Source organism: Hippopotamus amphibius, chromosome 17, assembly GCF_030028045.1.
Source record: "Hippopotamus amphibius kiboko isolate mHipAmp2 chromosome 17, mHipAmp2.hap2, whole genome shotgun sequence".
In the NCBI taxonomy this organism is placed as follows: domain Eukaryota; kingdom Metazoa; phylum Chordata; class Mammalia; order Artiodactyla; family Hippopotamidae; genus Hippopotamus; species Hippopotamus amphibius.
This window is the reverse complement of record NC_080202.1, coordinates 13824804-13846640: the sequence shown is the minus strand read 5'-3', so window position 1 is coordinate 13846640 and position 21837 is coordinate 13824804. Positions and strand designations below refer to the sequence as shown.

Genomic DNA, 21837 nt, shown 5'->3' with positions numbered 1-21837 from the left:
GTTTACTGGACAGTACTAGCTTAGAGAGATTTGCATTCTTACCCAAGAGCACATCTCCCATGGCCAAGATCCAGAACCCAAACGGAGGGCTGACCCAGGTACTGGTGGGGGCTGCTGTGTGAGTCTGGAAACCAGAATTTCTGGATCTGGTCATCACTCAGCTACTGATTCTGGAGTTATCTCAGGAAATCAGTTCATAACAGGTTTTTGGTCACATTGTTTTCCTAGCGCTGCCCCTCCATGCGTCTCACTCCCACCCCACCCGGATACAAAGCCGGGCGCCGCGGCTCCGAGTGGGTGGAAGTGGAGAGTGTGGCAGCTGTGACACAGGGCTGATGGGTTTTGTGGCTGTGTCCTTTAGTGACTGTGGCAGGTGGCCTCAGCTCGTCCGGCCGGCGCCCATCAGTGGAGCGTTCATTCATTCAACAAATACACGTGGAGCTGCAGCAGGTGCCGGGTGCCGTTTCAGGCCCCAGAAGTCATACCTGCCCTCTTTCTGCCTCCTGGGGTGGTTAGAATGGCTTATTTGGGGGTTTGGGGACTTGGAGCTGCTTAGGGAACAGACAGTGATGTTTGTTACCCAGAGATAGGAAAGGGCCGTGGAGACTGGCTCCCTGGCGAGGACAGCCACTCAGAGGGGCCCGGGCCTACGCGGTGCCCTCAGGCCGCTTCTCCGCCCGCCGCGGCCTTCAGGTCCCGGGCCGGGCGGGGCGGAGCGGGGTGGGACGGGGCGGGGCAGGCGCCGGTCCCCGCGGCCGCCGCCAGAGGGCAGCCAGGGAGCGCGCCGGAGGCCCGCCGGACCCCGGGTAAGTCTGGCTCCCCGGGGGCGGCCCCCCTTTCGGGGCCGGGTCTGCGAGCGCCGGGGCGTGCGTGCGGCTCGCTGGCTGGGCCGGGGGACCGCGGGGGCGCGCGGCGCGGCCCCGGCGCGGCGGGCGGGGAGCGGCTGCGCGCGGGGTGGGGGCGAGCCCGGGGGCCGCAGGGCGCCCGCAGGGCCCGAGCCGCGCTCCCTCCCGCCCGCTGCGCCCGCCGCCAGCCTGGCCCGGAGCCCGGGGCTGGTCTCGAGAGGCCCCGGGGCAGCGCCTGGGCCCGGCCCCCGGAGCGCCTGGGGCTCAGCGTCCGGCCCTCGGCCTGTCTGGGGCCCTCGGGGGGCCCGTCGTGCGCCCGCGCTGGGGGCCGCGGCGCGGGGCGGGGGTGGCCGAGCCGGGGAGCCGGGGGGCGGCCGAGAGCGGCGGCGGACGGCAGGCGGCGCTGGGGCGAGCGCTGCGGGCGAGCGCGTCAACAAGTGCCGTGTTTACCGAGCGCCGGCGGGGCGCGCACGTGCGCGGGAGGGGCCCCGTGGGGACGGCGCGCACCACCCCTCCGCACTCGGCCTCGCCTTGGGCGAGCCTCCCACGCTGCAGACGGTGGGCGTGGGCACCCAGGGGGGCCTGGACCCTGGCCACTGGGGCTTTCAGCCCCGCTTAGGTGGTCAGGAGTGGGGCTCGGGTGGCGCTTGGTGCCCATAAGGATGTGAGGAGGGCGCGATGGAGTTAGCTGTCCCTGGCCAGACAGGATTCCTCACCCTGCGCACCTCTTTCAGCCTGAGAATTCTGACCCGGGTTTGTTTTCCAGTCCTCCCCAAACCCTGCTCCCAGCCGTCTGGCCCTCCTCTGTTTCTCCCAGGCCGAACGTTTGGGGGAAGCGCAGAAATCCATCCAGGGGGCCTCCCTGCCTTCAGGATGAAGGCTCTGGGCTCACAGTGGTGCCCGTGACTCCTGTGTTGCAGGGGTGGAAGCCCCCTTTCTTGGGCTGCAGCCAGGGCCCTGCTGGCAAGTCTGGGAATTTTGTCCCCTGCCTGGGGCTCAGAAAGCTGAGGACCTGATTTTCCCACCTGCGTGGTCTGTGACACCCCCACCCCTGGAGATGGCCCTGGGGAGAGATGTGATGCAGGAGGTGGAAACCCATCCTCCATGAGTTCGGGGCTGGGGGAGTCGCGGAAAATGGTAAGATTCCATCTGTGCAGCTGCGTGGGAACCTTTGATTTCCCAGCATTTGGAGGTATGGGGCAGTCGGAGTGTCGCTGAACAGCCTGGTAAGAGCATTGGCCAAGCCAGGTTTGCAGTCTAGTCTCTGCCCTTCCCCCTCCACACACCTTGAGAGATTGTGCCGGTCTGTGGGTGCCCCTGTATCCTCCTGCCGCTGACATCCACTTGGCCTCCCATCTCTTGGGGGAGAAAACACACGCATCGGAGCAATAAGCTTCGTTTCCTCTTTTCTCTCACTGTCACATTTTCCCGGACAAGTGCTCTGCACCTGCGGCCTCCCTTTTGGCTCCATGCCTCCCCTCTTAATCCTGCGCAGCGGGGCTGCTGGCCCCACCACGTTGCTGAAACTGCTTCCCTGAAAGCTTGTTTCCAAACACCGATTGTTTTGTCGGCCTCATCCTGCTGCCAGTCCTTCTGCCCCGGAAGCGGGCCCCTGCGTGCACGGGCCCTCTTTGCAGCCCTCTCTGCTGTGATTTCTCTCCTCATTTTGTTCTTATTCCTGCATCATTCCTTCTCCTCTTCTGACCTTCCGTCTTTTCTGGGATGTTTTGTGAGACCCTGTGTTTATCTTCTCAGAGAACTTGCTTCGGGAGTCCTCAGGGACCCCCCCTCCCCCTTTTAGCACTACTCTTGGCTCCTTGGATGCCCAGTGACACCCCAGACTCACCCTGTCCTCCTTACTCCCCAGCGGTGGGTTTCTTTCCCCACGTCACACTCACGTTTCCCTGAAGTATCTCGCCTCTCCCTGCCCCTTTGTGACCGGGCTACTGCTCCAGGCCTTGAACGTCTCAGGCCAGATTTCAGAGGCCCTTTCACTGATCTGATGCCAGAATCCCTTCCAGCCCCCGCAGTGCATCTGGCGTGTCATCTCTAGACTGATGGTCCCTGGATGACTACAGCTTTTACCCTGTTGCTGAGCCCGCTCCCCTGGGAAATCTTCAGAGGCTCCACGTCTCCTCGCACACAGGGCTCATCTCCTCCACCTCCTGCAGCTCCTCAGCCACGTGGCCTCCCCCTCCAGCAGCAATGTCCAGTTCTAGTACTTCTTACCTCACTGCCATGGTCAGCCCTCTCAGCCTTAGTCTTGGGGACCCAGCTCAGCAGCTGTTTCCCTGGGAGAGTTTTGCCTCTCCCAGCTTCCCTGGGGGCTCCTTTCCTGGCCCTCCCTCTCCACCATGCCCTCAGGACCACGGCTGCCTGTCTGCTGATCACAGGCCCCTTTGTGTCCTTGAAACCTCTACTTTTCCTCCCAGATCTCGAGGACTGGGTACCCTGTTGGCTCTCAATAAAAAGAGTCCCTCCCCTTAACCTCCAAGGGCACCTCCAGCCATCCTTCAGAGTGTGGTTTAAATCCTCCCTCCCTCCTGGACTCTTCGAGTCCCAGATTCCCATTGGCCTGCACTCCTGGGCTCGTGGATGGATTCATTACAGTTTGTGCCACCTAATTTAATACTTTGTTCTCTGCTATTAGCCTCCAGTTGTATCATGGGTGTGAGAGATGCTTTTCCGGCTCTTAATCATAGAAGCTGTTGGTTGAGCGGTTGGTACGTGCTGGGCATGTGCTGATCTTCCCAAGCGATCCCTCGTGTGTATTATCCATGCATCCGCCACAGGGGTAGGCGCTAGGATTCTTGTTTTCATTCTGCCCATGAGGACACAAACCCCACGAGGTCCAGAAACCTGTCTAAACCACACAGCTTGTAGATGGACGGAAGAGAGGTTGAAACTGAAGTCTGAGTCCTGAGACTGTTTTTTGATACTAGGGTTTGCTGTTTGTCCAGGAAAGTGTGCACTTCAGTGCAGGGAGTGTGTTACAGGTCCTCTTGGCGCCTGGCCCCGATGTGCAGGACGTCCTGGTGGTGTGGTCACCTGTTTTCTTGGGACCCCACTGGACCCCAGGAAAGGACTTTGTAACAGAACAGATGCTTAATGGTGGGACCAGTGACTAGGGAAGGCTGTGACAGCTGCCCCAGAGGCCTTCAAAATAGGCCGTGTGTATGTGTGCGAATGTGTGTATGTGTGTCTTAAGTAGGAGTCATGAAACAGAGAACCCTGAGGAGCCCTCAGGTCGTTTCTGTCCCTTAGCACACTTTTAAATGGCTTTTTTGTAAACAAAATTAACCCTATCCCCAAACAGTACTGCCTTCGACTAAGTTTCCTTAGAAGCTGTCCTTCCCTTCCCTCTACAGGTCACTGTCATATGAAAATGAGTTCCTGATGTGAAATACAGTTGCCATGGCAACCAGTAATGTGAGGCCCGAGTCTCTTGCTCCTAGGTCTCTGCACCATATGCTTCTAGGGGCCTTTTCCATCTTTGTCGCCTAAAAAAAAATTCTCCATTTGACTCTCCTTTTATGTGGACATTTAAAACATATGTTTTTTCAGGCAGCAGTTTTTAGGCACCGTTGGTGCCCCAGCAGCTTGTCACCAGGCTGCTGGGGCACCATTAATAATGACCCCAAATGGTGCCCCTGGTGTAGGTCACATTTTGAATGAAATCCAGTGCCCTGTGGGTAAAAGGGCAGTAGCTGTGGCCTCCACACACCCTTGATAGCTAGAGAGGCAGAGGGGAAGAGCATGGTCTGGTGTAGGGAGGGCTTTTTAGAACAGTTTTTTTCTTTTTTTTGGCCACACCATGTGGCACGTGGGATCTTAGTTCCCCGACCAGGGATTGAACCCGTGCCTCCTGCAGTGGAAGCATGGAGTCCTAACCACTGGACCGCCAGGGAATTAGGAAGGGCTTTTTGGTACAGCTTTGTACTAGCTGGAGGTGGTGAAATTGTTTATCTTTAGCTACTGTCTCCTGTGTAAGAGCCTTGCTCAGCCATCCTGGCAGGGGCCGCCCAGAGCAGGGTGCCTCAGGTGTGCTGAGAAAGACAGGGTGCCTTTGGCCATAATCATAGCTACTAACTCTGATGGGTGCTTATTTTGTGCGGACCTTATTCCTGTATTTAATTCTCAACCAAATGAAGGTAGAAGTACTATTGTACTTCTAGGAAAATGATGCACAGAGAGGTTAAGAGCTTGCCCAATGACACACAGCAAGTAGGTGGTAGAGTTGGACTTTAGTACTAGGAAATCTGACTCCTGTGGCCAACACTCTTTACTTGGTGCCACATAGATAGTGGAAAGACTACATTTAAAGAACGAAAGGGTGAATTGGAGAGGGAGAGCAGGTTGGCTTTCTCAAGATTTGATTTAAAACAGTCGTTTTCAACTTTTTATATCTTATGAGAGGCAAAAGGCTGCAGTGAAAAGGCAAGTACTAGAGTGTTCACAGCAGCACTATTTGTAATAGCCACAAAACTGGGAATCACCCAGCGTCCATTGGCAGTAGAAGGGACACATACAGCGGGGTGAGTACCTACAGTAGGACACCGTACCACAGAGCCACAGCCACACGGAGCAACACGGAGGAACCATGCAGACACTGTTGAGCCAGGAGGGAGGCGAATAAGAGATGTACCGTAGGATTCCATGTATATGATGTGCAGAAAGGGCAGAATGAATAAAAGGTGTTGGAAGTCAGAGTGGTAGTTCCCAAGGGCACAAGGAGGCTTCTGGGAGGCTGGTGAGGTTCAGTTTCTGTATCTGGGTGTTGGTCCCATATGTGTGTTCATGTTTTCAGAATTCTCCAATTTTGATATATGTGCTTGTGTGTGTGTGTGAGAGAGAGAGAGACAGAGAGAGAGAGATACTTCAATAAAATGTACTGAAACCGAGAAAAAGGCAGCAGTGACCCTAAACCCAGGACATGAATACTGACACTCTGTTCCCTTATAGGGACCATGCCCTTGACATGGTACCTGGAACTTTGGATTTCTTGTGAGAGGTGGGTGGTGACATGAGGCTGCGCACCCAGGTTCCCGGGGGGGACAGTTCTGGGGATGTGGGAGCAGGCCCAGGGTCCGCTCTTGTTTTCTCCTATCCCCTGCTACTTCGTTGGGTTGGGGAGAGCTTGCTAAGCTAGGAGGTGGCTGGTTGGGTTCTGCCAAGTCTATGAAGCGGCCCTTTTCTCCCTGCCGTGAGGCCTGGGCATAATGGAGATGAAGTGAATTGCCGTCTGCTGGTTGCGGGGGAGTGTCGGGTTGGCCTGGAGAAACTGCAGAAATATGGCTGGTGCTGCAGCCCTCGGCACAGACATCCTCACCCCTCCAACAGCAATGCACTGTCTGCAGAACATCAACATTTCAAGGACTGCGCCAGCCTGGAAGTGAGCGGCGTTCATTGGGAGATCAGCTCCTCCTTTCACGTGGAAGTTATATGCTGCTAAAAATACTGGAGCATCTTATGTAAGACCGCAGTTATGTAGTTAGCACCTTATGTAAAAGCACTTAGTATACTACGGACAATTAGTCAGTCAGGTGTTGTGGTGACCTTGGTGGGCATCGTCACAGAGTTGGTGGTTGGCTTGCCTGGCGAGGAGGGTGAACAGTTGTCGGCATCCAGGCCTGCCTGACTCAGTTGCACTCACACCTAATTTACCTGTTGATGCCTTTTCCTCTTTGGGCCTGGCCCATCCAGGCAGTTGAGCTGACACCAGGGTTTGTATAGTTTCTTCTTGCTCAGCCCTCATCCCCTTCTCATTTACTGGTAGAGCATCCTCTGATTCACAGAAGCCCAGAAGGGGTTAGAAGGGCCTCCTCCCCCATTCAAGCGTCCCCTCCAGGAGTAGCCAGGGGCGTGGCCGTTGGCCTGAGTGCTGCCAGTGACCAGGGCAGCCCATCCCATGGTTGGATGATGATTTGAATAGTTACGGAACAGCCATGGAACAAAACCAAGGTGCAGAATATGCCAGGTAGGCTGAAACGCTGAGCTGAAACTGACAAGAAGACATTTCACAGGGATCAGGTTTTTAAAGCCGTGGGAGCTGAGGCTTGGACAGCAATTTGGCAGGACCTGTTAAAGTACAAAGCATCTGCCCTACATCCTAGGGATTCTACTTCTCGGGGTCTGCCCTAAAGGAAGCCTGGCATGTGTGCTCAGGTGGAAAGTTCTGGGACAGCCTTTGTGGTAGTTTGCAATCCACGGTGGAAAAACTGTACATAGTTTGAATGTTTGCTGGTGGTGGAATAGCTCCAGCTATATCAGCATACACTTTCATACCTGGGAGTCCTGTGCAGCTTTGAGAAAGAATTAGTTGGATCTTTCTATAACAATAATGATGAATCTCTAAGATTATAAGGTGAAGAAAGCAAAGTGATAAATACATTGTGATGCCTCATGTAGAAATGTTTTCACATAGTCCTTCATACTTTATATGAATATAAATATATGTAACACATACCTACCTGTAAAAGCATATAAAAAGGTCTAGAAAAGGGAGTTCCAAACTTATAATAGCTGTTATCTCCAGGGAAGGGGAAAGGGCACCAGGATTGTCTGTGTGTGGGGGGAGGGTGATCAAAGAGAAATTTAGCCTTCTCTATAATATTTAAACTTTTAAAAATAATTTTATTGATGTATAATTTATACACCTCAAATCATTCATTCATTTTAAGTATACAATCTGTTTTAAATTTTTAAAAGGAAGAGTAATTATATAATTAAAAATTAATGTCTAATTTAACCCCCTTCCTGATACGAGAAGCCTTCCTCTGTCCATCCCTGAGTCATGGATGGACTGTGACATGAAGCTTACTGTATGGTGTTTTACATTTAGGGGCAGCTCACAGAGATAGAAATTCTTCCCTCTTTTGAGCTGAGATCTTGAAATTGGCCTCTTTGTCACTGCTTCTGGGTCTGTCACTTTGGAGGCATCACAAATAGTGTTCCCTTTCCCATGGGGCAGGATTTGCACTGGTATAAGCTCCCCATCACGCCGGCCTCCTCCAGGGAGAAGAACTTGCCTCTTTCAGGGGTTCCTTGTAGGTTCTACAGGGTGATGGGGATCACACTCCAGGCTGTGCTGGGCACCTGGCCCATCAGCCATCCTCCTAAAGTTTTGCAGAACTGGACCCTCTGCATCCAATGTTGCCTGAACATGGCATAACACCTTTTAAAAAATAATGGTCATTTAAAAATTTTATTTATTTATTTATGACTGTGTTGGGTCTTTGTTGCTGTGCAAGGGCTTTCTATAGCTGTGGTGAGCAGGGGCTACTCTTCATTGTGGTGCACAAGCTTCTCATTGCGGTGGCTTCTCTTGTTGCGGAGCACCGGCTCTAGGCATGCAGGCTTCAGTAGTTGCAGAACTCAGGCTCAGTAGTTGTGACTTGTGGGCTCTAGAGCACAGGCTCAGTAGTTGTTGCACATGGGCTTAGTTGCTCCGTGGCATGTGGGATCTTCCCAGACCAGGGATCAAACCCACGTCCCCTGCATTGGCAGGCAGGTTCTAAACCACTGCGCCACCAGGGAAGTGCCTCATTTTTTGAATCTTAAAGGTAATTCATATTCATTATGGAAAATTTAGAAAATACACAAAAACACAAAGAAGAAAGTAAATATCTGTGATTCCCAACCTCCAGAGATAACTGTGTTTAATGTTTAGAAATCAAGATCATTCTATATGTGGATGATTTTATAACCTATGTTTTTTAAAGAACTTTTATTGAGATACAGTTAACATACAATAAACACCTATGTTTTATTTAACATTTATCCACAAGAATAGTGACTGGCATATATGTAATACATTTTTTTCTTGGTCCAGTGTTTGTTTTTCTATTATTATTATTAAACATAGATAAGTTTCTAATGTTTTTGTGGTGTTGTGGACTGAATGTTTGTATCCTCCTGAAATGCGTATGTTGAAGCCCTGCTTCCAATGTGATGATATTTGGAGATGGGGTGTTTGGGAGGTATTTAGGGTTAGATGAGGCCATGAGGGTGGGGCCCTCATGATGGGATTAGTGCCCTTATAAGAAGAGATGGCAGAGAGCTCTCTCTTTCTCTCTCTGTCTTTACGCATGCACTGAGGAAAGGCCATGTGGACACACAGCAAGAAGTCTGCTGTCTACAAGCCAGGAAGAGAGTCCTCACCAGGAACTGAATTGACTGGCACCTTGACCTTGAACTTCCGGCCTCCAGAACTGTGAGAAATAAAGGTCTGTTGTTTAAGCCAGCCAGTCTATAGTATTTTGTTTTTGCAGCCCCAGCAGACAGATGCATGTGGTTAAGTCTGCCAGTCCTTTCATTTCATGATTTCTTCCTTTGCTTTTGGGTTTGAAAGGTCTTCCCCACCCCCATGTTCAGATAAATATTCACCTATATTTTCTTCTCATTCTTTATTCAGTGTCAGCTCTTCCACTCAGCTCTCTCTTGTACAGTCAACTCTAATCCTACTAAAATTTATTTTGGTTTATGGTATAAGATTAGAGCCTGATTTTATTTCTTCCCAAGTTGTCGACCAGTTATTTTAGTTCAATTTCATTTCCTACTAACTACATTTGAAATTTAAATTTAATTTTTTTGGACTATTCAGTTGACCCTTGAACAACATGGGTTTGAACTCTGTGGGTCTACTTATACATGGATTATTTCCACTAAATAAGTACTGCAGGGCTTCCCTGGTGGTGCAGTGGTTAAGAATCCACCTGCCAATGCAGGGAACACAGGTTCGAGCCCTGGTCTGGGAAGATCCCACATGCCATGGAGCTACTAAGCCCATGTGCTGCAACTACTGAGCCTGTGCTCTATAGCCCATGTGCCACAATTACTGAAGCCTGCACACTTAGAGCCCGTGCTCAGCAACAAAAGAAGCCACTGCAATGAGAAGCGTACGCACTGCAACGAAGAGTAGGGCCCACTCTCCGCAACTAGAGAAAGCCTGCGTGAAGCAACAAAGACCTGACATAGCCAATAAATAAATTAATTAATTAGTTAATTTAAAAAATTACAAAAGTACTGCAGTTCTACACAATCCATGGCTGGTTGAATCCAAGGATGTGGAACTGCAGATATGGAGGGCTAACTGCAAAGTTACATGGGAATTTTCAACTGCGAGGGGGTTAATGCCCTTGACCCCACCTTCCACCATGTTTAGGGTTAACTGTACCTTACAACCATGTTGTTCAAAATTCAAAAAGGCAAAACATGAGAGTCTCCCTCCCCCCTCCCTTAGCCTCCCAGGTCCAGTAACCTGTATTACTCGGTTAATAGATTTTGGTCTTGGACACTAGATTTCCTTCGCCCTTCTCCTGACTGACTCTATAAATGTTAGCTTTATTATCACGCACAAATACACAAGCTTCCAGGGCTTCTCTTTTTTCGTTAACCGATCTCTTTTTCTTCCACCATCACATTTCAGTTTTTTTTTTTTTTTTGCCACGCCTTGAGACATGTGGGATCTTAGCTCCCAGACCAGGGATCGAACCCACACCCCCTGCATTGGAAGTGTGGCATCTTAACCACTGGACTGCCAGGGAAGTCCGACTATCACATTTTTTAAATTATGACTTTATATATTTAACCCCTGGCAGTGCAGATTCTTTCTCAACATTTCCTTGGTTTTGCTTGCCCATTTATTCCTTCTTCTTTATGAAATGTATAGTGTTTTATTGCTCTTCTGCACATATCATTAGAATCTAATTTGGAGTGACATTAAAATTCTAAAATGATCATGACACTGAGTTTTCCTCTCTATAAATACGGTCTGTCTCATATTGATTCATGTCCTCCTTCCTGTCATTCTCTTTTTTAATAGCACCCACTAAAGTTTCATAGATCTCTTTATGGGGGTTGTGAACATTTCTTGTTAAGTTTGTTCCTAGGTGTTTTATGTTTTTCATTGCTAGGGAATAGGATCATTTCCCCCCAACCTTATCTTCAACCAGATTGTGTTGGAGTATAAGAAAGTATTTGATTGAAAAATTATTGTGAAATAGATATATATTCATATAAAACATATATACAGTTTAATAATAAAGCACACATATGCCCAGCTAACTGAAGAAACAGAGTATCAACAGCCCTTTAGAAATTGCTTTTATGCCTCTCCTTATGTGAGTTTTCCTCTCTCCTCATCCCCAGGGGATACACTAACCTGAATTCTGTTATTGTCATTAGCCTGCTGTTCTGTATAACTTTACCATGTAGGTTTATGTTTGTAAACAATACGTTTTAAAATTTTGTATACTTTTGAACTTTTATAAATGGAATCGCAGTGTATTCCATTTTTTAAAAATTAATTAGTTTATTTGTTGGCTACGTTGGGTCTGTTGCTGTACGCAGGCTTCTCATTGCAGTGGCTGCTCTTGTTGCAGAGCACAGGCTCTAGGCACATGGGCGTCAGTAGTTGCAGTGCGGGCTCAGTAGTTGTGGCGCACAGGCTCGGTAGTTGTGGCTCATGGGCTTAATTGCTCTGCGGCATGTGGGATCTTCCCAGACCAGGGATCAAATCCGTGTCCCCTGAATTGGCAGGTGGATTCTTAACCACTGCGCTTCCAGGGAAGTCCCTGTATTCCATTTTTAATAGATCCATTTGTGTGTGTGCGTTCTTGAGACTCATCTTGTCGTATGTAGATGCAGATCATTCCTTTTTTTGCTGCTACAGTAAAGAGATCCAATTTTTATCCCCCTCCACTTGTTGATGGGCATTTGGGTTGTGTCCACTTTTCTTTGCTGTTACCAACATCTTTTCCATGTGTAAGTTTCTCCAGGGTATGTACTTGGGAGCAGAATGATAAGGTCATAGACTGTGTGTTATCTTCTCCTTCCCTGGTTCTCCCTCCAGCCCTGGACCAGAGTGCTTGTTGCTCTACAACCTCATCATTATTTAGTATCATCCACACTTTTAATTCTTGCCAGTCTGGTAAGTGTGAACCAGTATCTCACTGCGGTTTAAATTATTTTGATGATTACTGCTCAGACTGAATGTGTTTAGGGGCTATCTGTGTTGACTCATTTACACGCCCATACTTTTCTTTACCTGGTTTTTTCCTGTTAGATTATTGCCAGTTCATAAAAGATCTTGCCATGTTCACATTCTGATACTTATCCTTTGTTTATTGCGTGGTGCAAATACTTGTCTCCCTGTGTGGCTGGCGTTTTCACTTTCTTAATAGCATCTTTTAGTGGATAAAACAGTTAAGTATTTCAGCAAGCTTATCATTAACTGGATTTCAATATTTGTGTATGTTTCTTTTCTTTTGTGATAAAGTGCATGTACAATGAAATATACAAATCTTGTGTGTTTCATCCGAAGAGCTCAGATAAATGCATATGCCTGTGCAACCCAGACCTATATCAAGATAGATGCCATGCCCATCACCCCAGAAAGTTCTCACATGCCTCTTCTCAGGCAGTCTCTTCCCGGCTTCCCCAGAATCAACAATTCTGATTTTTCTCCAGCTCAGTTTTGCCTGTGCTAGAACGTCACATAAATGGAATCATACGGTATATACTCTTTTGTCAAAGGCTTCTTTCACTCTGACTTGACATAGTGTTTCGAGATTCTTCCCTGTTGTTGTGTGTGTATCAGTAGCTGCTTCCTTTTGATTGCTGAGCAGTATTCCACTGTATGAATACGTACAATTTGCTTGTCCGTTTACCTGTTCATAGAGCCTTGGGCTGTTTTTATTCAGTGGTTTATTTACTATAGAATTCACCATTTTTCAGTATATAATTCAATGGTTTTTAGTATATTCATGAGGTTGTACAACCATTACCACCAACTAGTCCCAGAACATTTTCATCCCCCAAAGAGAAGCCTGGATCTTGGCATTCACTCCCCTTACTCTCCCAACAACCTCCTCGGCCCTAGGAAACCACTAATCTATTTGCTGTCTCTGTGGATTTGCTTATTCTAGACATTTCCTATAAGTAGAATAATACAGCACGTGGTTTTCCCTGACTAACTTTCATTTGTAATGGTTTCAAAGTTCGTCTATGTTGTAGCATGAATCAGTACTTCATTCCTTTTTATGGCGAAATAGTATACCATCGTATGGTTGTGCCATATTCTGTTTATCCCTTCATCTGTTGATGGACATTTGGATTATTTCCACTTTGGGCTATTATTAATAATGTTGCAATGAACATTCACATACAAGTTTCTGCATGAACATGTGTTTTCATTCCTCTTGGAGGTATACTTAAGAATGGAATCGCTGGTTATATGCTAAATTTGGGGCTATTATAAAATGGAGTGGCCATAAGTCTTCTTGTTGACATATGTTTTCATTTCTCATATATAATTTCTCTTCCCTGTTTTACTGCTGTTAGGAGTGGAATTGCTGGTTCGGTGTGACTGTTGTTTTTTTATTGGCGCATGAGATCCACTCAGAGAACGGCACAAGTTCTAAGTGTACTGCTTGTCTAATTTTTACAAAGCGGACATGGCCATGTAGCCATCACCCACGTCAAGGGGTGGGGTGTTGGCCTAAGCTGGGCTACTCCGCTGGGCCATTCTTTCTGGGATCTGAAGTCTAAGCAGAGTGAAACAGGAAGGGAAAGAATATGGGAGCCACTTACTCCCAACGGTGGCAGCTGAAGAGACCTTGAGGCTCAGACTCTGCAGCTGCCGGGGTTCCTGTGTTCTTCCATATAAACGCCTCGGCCTTCCCATCGATTCTGAGCTTCCAGATATCCCGGCAGTAAATCCCTTTCTGCTTAAGTCATCCAGACCTGGTTTCTGTTGCTTGCAATCGAAGAATCCTGTTGGATCCAGTGTGCGCAACCGCTAGCACCCAAAATTTGGTGGAATGTGTCCCTCCTATTGTTTTTTTTTTCTTTTTAAGATTTCTTTCTTTCTTTCTTTCTTTCATTTTTGGCTGTGTTGGATCTTTGTTGCTGTGCACGGGCTTTCTCTAGTTGTGGTGAGCAGGGGCTACTCTTTGTTGCAGTGCGCCGATTTCTCATTATGGTGGCTTCTCTTGTTGCAGAGCACGGGCTCTAGGCATGTGGGCTTCAGCAGTTGTGGCTCGCGGGCTCTAGAACACAGGCTCAGTAGTTGCGGTGCACGGGCTTAGTTGCTCCGCGGCATGTGGGCCCAGGGATCGAACTTGTGCCCCTGCATTGGCAGGCGGATTCTTAACCACTGCGCCACCAGGGAAGCCCTGTCCCTCCTGTTGTTAAAACTCAGAGTAGAAGCTGCCTTTAACCAATCCTTGAATTTTTACATGACCCCATTTGAACCTTTGGATTCCTGGGCTGACATGACAAGTTGGACTCTCAACGGGTAGTCACTTTACCTTTAACTTTTAAAAGTGTGAGGCAAAGCTACTCCAAACATTTGGGCTTGGTGAAGGTTGTTCCCCGCCTCCCCAACTTTAAATTTAGTTCCCAGTTTTGAAACAATTTCCTCTTGGTCCCTAGTGGAAAGTTAATGGAGAACACTGGCTTAATTTAGAAGGTGAAATGTAGGAGTGTATATTATTTTCCGGACTTCACTTTTGGAAACCAGGTTTATGTCTCTTCGATGTAGAGCACAGGGGGGTTAGATGAGGGGGTGTTTGGTGCCGTGATCAGAAAACAAGGGCTAGCACCCCAAGTTCTTTCACGCCATCCCTTAGGGACCCTTTGCCTAAGAAGGTTCGATGTCGAAATTGTTCTGCTCTAAGTGGGGCCTCATTTACAAGTAAAAAAAGAAATGAATTCTCTTCTGGTATCTTTTTTGATGTCATTGAATCACATGGATTAGTGACCAGAAATGACCCAATTTCTACTGGTCTCAGCGTTGTCAGTGCTTGTCGTCATTTATGTCAGGGTCTGGGCAGGCATTTGATCAGGGGTCGGTGCCATGGGTGAGATTTGCCAAGAAAAGGTCAGAGATGAATGTGAAATTCTTTCTACCCCCAAATGGAAACGATCAGCCCAGACTGTGTCTTGAAGTAGCCACCGAGCTGCTTTCCATGTTTCCCAGGTGCCATTCCTTGGCTTTTCTTGAGAGCCGGTTCCTGCGGTGACCTTTACCCGCCAGTTCTAATCCTGCTGGCGGTTTTCCTCATGTGCAGAAGCCACTGCTTGGGGACCGCTGACCCCAGCCTGGACATGAAGCCCTTTCTCCCACTCCTGGGGCTTATTAAGACCTTCCATTTTTGACTTGAGCACTGCAGAAAGTGGGCGTGGTTCGTGACCACGTGGTCTCCCAGATCTGCAGAGCAGGATACTAGCTGCTTTGAGGATCTTGCTTGGGCAGAGCTGCAGGTGGCTGTGGATGTGGTGGGTCTGCCAGAGTCATTTTTGCGGGTTGAGACCCATAGGAGGGCACCATACGTTTGTGGTTTACGATGACGATTTTCTCACACATGGCCGTGAAGCATCTTGTTTTAGGGTTACCAGTTTATGACAGCAATTTTCCAACAGGTGGAAGAGACGCGCCTCCACCAAGAGGCACCTCTTCTCACTTCACATAAAAGGGCCTCGTGGCCTGGGATGGCCTCAGACTTCCCCAAACCCATTTGCAGGTTTGGGTGTCATGTGGTCAACTGGGTCACCCCAACAGGGTGAAGGGGGATGATTTAGTGAAGGGGGAGACTCAGGAGTGAGAGGTCCCAGTATGGAATCTAAAATGCCTTTACAGACTTTGTATCTAGGTCACTCTGAGGTCAGGGCAGAGAGGACAGGCCCAGGCAGGCAGCCAGGACTCAACGGGTGACTGGCCTCCTGGTGCAGACCTGGTGTCCAGAGCGTGGGCTCACACAGAAGCTAGTCAGCGGCTGAAGGCTTGCACCCCAGGGGTCATGGCCTTAGAGGACGTCCACTGTACATCACTGTCAATGGTGGGTTCTGTTGACAGATTTTAGAACGTGGACTCTTAGGGTTCGTGTTGGCATCTGGGACAGGAATGGGGGCTGGATAGCAAATTGAGGCAGGTCAGAGGAGCTGGGAATAGATGCACTTCAGGGAAGGCTGGGTAGCAAGGAGTACGTGTGGGGATTGCAGGTTTAGGGGGGAGGAAGATAAGGTACCTCTCCAGAGGGTGGCAGGTGAGAACCGAGGCAGACCGTCTGCAGGGTCTCATCAGGAGGTAATGGGGTCCTGACAAATCGGCTAGTCTAGTGACAGGCAGCCTTAGGACAGATCTTCAGAAGCGTGGGGGATGAGGCCTCAACAGGGAAGAGGGTTGGCGCATAGTCAGCTGAGAGCCAGAGCCTCAGGGTCTCTGGGATGTGGGTGGGTCCAGTGTGAGCAAAGCAGAAGCTGAATTGCTTAGCAGTTGAAGACTCAGGCTCTGGGTTCAGACTTGCAGGCTTTCATCCTGGCTCTGCCACTCCCTCACCCTGTTCCCTTGAGAGTTTGCTTTGCCTCTGTTTGCTTATCTGTAAAATGGAGGTAATAATAGTATCTGTCTCACTGTCCAGAGGACTCAATGAGAAGTCCTGGACAAAGCACTTAGAACAGCACTTGGTGAATGATGGCAGTTATTATTGTCAGTATTGAGGTCTCCCCAGTTTGGCATGATGCATGTGCTTTGGCCTCAGAGCTGCCTGTGAATGGGGTTCATACTCAGGCTTGAGGGCTGCTGCTCTCATTTTGTACTGAATTTTGTAGCCTGCTTGCTTGCCTTGTTTCTGCAGCTGCTGGAAATCTCTGAGTCCAATGTATTGCATCAGATTTCTGGTGCCACCTCCTCTTTCTGCTTTCCGCCTGGCCTCTGTTCTCTTTGATCCTCAAGTTGTTTATTTTTTATTGTGTTCAGCCCCTAAACTGCCTCAAGCCCTCCTGGAAATAGGCAGTTATAAATTTCCAATGAATGCATATAATTTTAGATCATACATGGAATCAGAGTTACAGTGTAAGGAGGTATGCTCTACCTGCCCACATCCCTGTCCCCTCCTCTCTCCCTGAGTCTGGGGGATCAATTGGCAGTAAGAAGGACCATCCCTGGGACAGATTAGGGTTCACAGCAGAGAAGAGGCTGCAGATATTCTGGCTGTGAAGATGCACTCTCAGGCCCAGGGTGGAATGGGTGAGAAGGTGGGTGAAGGAGGACAAAAACTAACGCTTAACAAGTACCCACTGTGCACCTGGCACTGTATAGGTGCTTAATACACTTTGGGCAGCTCCAGGAGGCTGGTAGATGAGTATCCCCGTCATGAGACTGTAGAATTTGGGGGAGTTTAGTATGTAAGTTTAGAGATGGGATGTGCATCCGATTGCAGAGTCAACCCAGACCCAGTTGTGGGCCATGTGAAGGGCCAGGTGCGAGACCTTCCCCAGGACTTCCTCCCACTCTTCAGACTTGCCAGGACATATGTCTCAGTCATCTATTGCCACAATATTGCTGTGTAACAAACCACCCCCAAACCCACTGGCATATGGCAATAAGTATTTATTCCTCCCTCATGTACCTGTGGGTTGGGTGGGGTTTGGCTGACCTAGGCTGCTCTCAGTGGGACTTGGTTGGCTTTAAGCTGTGAGTTGGGTTTAGGCCTGTTTCATGTGTCTCTTATCCCAGTTGGACAAATGACCACCAAGGCATGTTTGTGTCATAGTTACAGGCAGGAGTGCAAGAGTACAAGCTCAGTTGCACAAGCACATTTCAAGCCTCTGTTTACATCATCACTACTGACATCATTTGGCCAAAGCAAGTCACATGGCAATCTCAAGCCAAGTGGCAGGGAATCACATGGCCCACCATTGAGCCATGGCAGAGTGTGGCTATCTCATACTACTACAGAGTGAAGAATTGACACCAATAATTCAGCCTAGTTTAGGATGAGTTTCATTTGTTCACTCAGTAAATATTTTTTGAAAGGCTATGGTATGACTGGTACTGTGTTGCCTCTGGGGATAGAGTGGTGAACAAAGCAAGCTTGGTCCTTGCCTTATGGAACTTACATTCTAGTGATAGAAACAAACTAGAGAGCTACTTCAATCATTAATTATTTAATTACCGTTGCAATCATCTCTACAGAGGACAAGTACAGAGCACTGGGGGGCATGTACAAAAGGGCCTGACCTAGTCCAGGGAGGAGGAGATAATTGAGCTCAGAATTGAAGGGTAAGACTAATTAGGCACAAGATCCCTAATAAGTTTAACAGTTGACTTCTCACCTGAAACCATGGAAGCCAGAAGGCAATGGGACGAAAGTCAAAGTGCTGAGACAAAAAGACCATCAGCCAAGAAGTCTATATTCAGGAAAAAAAAATCTTTTAAAAACAAAGGAGAAATCAAGACATCCCAGATAAATAAAACCTGAATTTGTTGCTATCAGACCTGCCCTACAAGAAATACCATAGAGAGCCATTCAGGCTGAAATGAAAGGACACTAGACAGTGACTGAAATTCACAGGAAGAAATAAGGAGCATCTTTCAAAGTGTAAGTGCATTTTGTTGTAACTCTTTTCTTCTCCCATCTGCATAAAGCAATAATTATAAAACTGTGTTGACAGACTTATAATACACAAAGATATAATTCATGTAATAATAATAGCATAGAAGGGGGAAGAAACAGCTATATTAGAACAAAGTGTTTGTATATATTAAAATTAGATTGGAGTTAATCAGAGTGATATTATTTTAAGTTAAATTGTTAGTTGTAATCTCCAGGGCAACTGTTAAGAAAATAACTAAAAAATATGTAATAAAAGAGAGAATTAAAATGGTATGCTAGAAAATACCTATTTAACATGAAAGAAGGCAGTAAGGGAAGTGTATAGGAACAAAAAGACATAAGACAATATAGGAAATAAATAGCAAAATGACATAAATCCTATCTTATCAGTAATTACATTAAATGCAGGTGGACTAAATACTCCAATAAAAAGACAGAGATTGACAGAATAAGTTAAAACCCCCAATTCTATACTATCTACAAGATACTTTAGATTCAAAGATACACACTGGTGGAAAGTGAAAAAGATAAAGATATACCATGCAAGCATTAACTAATAGAAACCTGAAGTGGCCACACTCATATTAGACAAAATAGGGTTACTGCAGACAAACAAGGGTATTTTGTAATGATAAAAGGGTCAGTCTGTCAGGAAAATATACCAATTATAAACATGTATGCACCTAACAATAGGCCCCCCAAATACATGAGGCACAAACCAATAGAAATGAAGGGAGAAATAAGAGTTGGAGACTTCAAGGTTCCACTGTCCATAATGGACGGGACTGGTAGGCAGAGGAGCAATAAGGAAATAGAAGACCTGAAGAACACTATAAACCAAGTAGACCTAACAGGTGTTTATAGAACACTCCACCTAACAAGGGCAGAATACAATCTTTTCACATGCACATGAGAGAACATATATTAAGTCATAAAACAAACCTCAATACATTTAAAAGGATTGAAATCATACATTATGTTCTTTGACTACAGTGAAATGAAATTAGAAGCAAATAACAAAAGGGAAATTTGGGAAATTCACAAGTATGTGGAAAGTAAAAACATCCCTAAATAACCAATGGGTCTGAGAAGAAATCATAAGAGAAATTAGAAAATACTTTTGAGATGTATAAAAAAAAATACAGCATACCAAAAGTTATGAGATGCAGCTAAAGCAGTGCTCGGAAGGCAATTTGTAGCTGTAAATGCCTATATTAAAAAAGAAGAAAGACTTCAATAGCCTTCTTCCACTTTAAGAAACTAGAAGAAGAAGAGCAAACTAAAATCAAAGCAAGCAGAAGGCAACAGGTAATAAAGATTAGAGCATAGAAAAGGGAAATAGAGAATAGAAAAGACCACCAACTGTATGATTCCGTTTATATGAAATGTCCAGAATATGCAAATCAGAAAGCAGATTAATGGTTTCCAGGGGTTGGGGAGATGGAGGAATGGGGAGTGACTGCTAATACGTACAGGGTTTTTTGTGGGGGCGATGAAAATGTTCTGCAATGAAATAGTGGTAGTGGTTGCATAACTGTGGATATACTGAAACCAGTGAATTGTACATTTTAATAGGGTGAATTTTATAGTACATAAATTAAATCTCAATAATGGTGTTAATAAAAAAAAAATCAAAACAGGGAAGTAGGCAGAGGAGGTTGGGAGGCACAGAGTTAGGGGAAGCATTCCCCAGGGAGGAGTATCAGGGTGTCTGCAGGCCCGAGGGGGAAAGAGTGTAGTGTGTTACAGAGGCCCTAGGTGGGCGGGGCTGGGCGGGGCGGGGCGGGGCTGGGCTGGGCTGGGCTGGGCTGCCTTTGGTTTTATCATTAGAGCAGTAGAAAGTCAGTGGAGGGTTTCTGTAGGTGGTTCCACTGCGGGGCTGGCGTTTTGGAGAGCTCATTGTGACTGTGTGAGGAGAACAGATTGGAGAGGGCCAGGAGTGGATTTGGGGAGGTATCTGTGGTAGCCCAGGTGAGAGGAACCTGCATGTCAGGGAGGTTATTGTTCAAGGTCACCCCACGAGATGGAGCCAGGCCTGTGTCCCTCTGGCACCACAACCTCTGCTCTCCACTGGCCACTGATTTGCACCCTCCCAGGTATTCCTGATAAGCCCAGAGCATGGCTGAGATCTCCCTGCTTAAGGAGAGAGGAGGAGGGAAACAGACATCATATTAATCAGGCTAAGTAAGTAGGACTTGTGACTAACTAGGGCCGGCCTCACTGCAAACAGTGGACATTAAACAGTAGAAATGGGAATTTATTGCCAGGACGCTGGAGTACCTCACAGAAGCCCAGGTCCCTGGAAGGGTTGGATTAAGCACATGAACCAGAAGAAAACCCAGGAGCCCTCTCTCTGCCTTGTGTTTGTTCAGCCTCTATTTCGGCTCTTCTCTCCTTTCTTTCACTGCAGACTACCTTTCTCTTCCCTGGGCATTCCCACCAGGGGAAAAGGGCCCCTCCATCTGCTCCTAAATTTGCATCTTTTTATTCCAGAGAGCAATTGAGTTGAGATTTCAATCTCTTAGCCAATTTCCTAAATTCTCAAGGAGGGAACCTTGATATGCCAGCTTGGGCTAAGTGCACCCCTGAAAGAGTCAGCTGGACCCGAGGGGGCTGATCCCAGTGTAAACTCAGGGCTTCTGGAGCCCATGCCTAAAGGCAGCTGGGCAGCTGGTAAGACCAGGGAGAAGAAGGGGCATCTGGATGCAAGTGACCTTATGTCAAGGGTCCCTCCACCCGCACTTTGGAGAACTCACTGCCTAGGATGGGTCTAGGGATAAGCCACATGAGACCTTATTTTGTCACTTGAACTGGCTTGTAAAGAGCCCTCTGACTGTCCATCTCCCCTCCAAAGGGGCCTTCATTTTCAGCCCTTAACCAGGCAGGGAACATTCCAGAATTTAGAATTAGTCTTAATACCGCTGTGAATCCTGTCCGTTCCCCTAGAAAAGCAAGGTCTAGCTCATGCCTTGCTGAAAAACTTGTTGAAAAGCACCCCAGTTACTGTCATTGTCTCATTTTCACCTGCTGTTTGAAACTCAGCGGCACTGATTCAGGTGCCTGGAAACCCTGGTGATTGTGGAATAATTGGGCCTCTGACTGGGGACAGAAGGGGACAGGAAGTGTCTGTGAGGTCTGGTGGGAGGCATGTGTGAGGGTCAGCCATCAATCGCGTCTCCAGCCCCACCATTTCCAGCCTCAGCGCATTGCTTTCAGCTGGGCTGCAGGTAATGCGTGCTGTGCTGCAGGTAACGCGTGCTGTGCCGCCTGCGCTGTGTGTGCAGGGGATGCTGTGGACAAGGGATGGCTGGTGGGGTGGGGGGGAAGCTGAGAGCCCCAGGCCCTTCACACCCGGGGCAGCCATTTCCAGTGCTAAGGAGGGGGATTGATCCTGGAAGGGGCTTTTTCTCTTGCTGTGAGAAGCAGGGAATTGAAGTCCTTTAGTCAGGCGCTCTCTCCGACATCAGAGGCGGGGACAAGGAAGGACACTGCATGCAGATGTGGGTTCCAAAGGCTCGTTTCTCTTTGAATTCCCGTAGCATTTATAGGAGGCCGAGCGGTCTGGCATCTTCTTATTTACGGCCGTGTGCTGG

The 21837-nt window shown here is 47.9% G+C and overlaps 2 protein-coding genes across 2 annotated transcripts in view; one reads left to right on the top strand and one right to left on the bottom strand.

Moving 5' to 3' along the window:
• Window positions 1-660: 660 nt before the first annotated feature.
• The window catches only part of LOC130839549 (basic proline-rich protein-like), a 33421-nt gene continuing 12244 nt past the window's right edge, over window positions 661-21837 (bottom strand). Inside the window, exons 3-4 of the mRNA XM_057713807.1 lie at window positions 1353-1459; window positions 661-1260 (exon numbers count right to left, since the gene is read on the bottom strand). Coding sequence (XP_057569790.1) covers window positions 661-1260; window positions 1353-1459 — 707 coding nt within the window. The remainder of the gene's footprint in view (window positions 1261-1352; window positions 1460-21837) is intronic.
• Window positions 763-21837, top strand: part of RPH3AL (rabphilin 3A like (without C2 domains)) — a 145631-nt gene continuing 124556 nt past the window's right edge. Inside the window, 1 exon segment of the mRNA XM_057716063.1 lies at window positions 763-806. The gene's annotated coding sequence lies outside the window, so the exon portion shown is untranslated.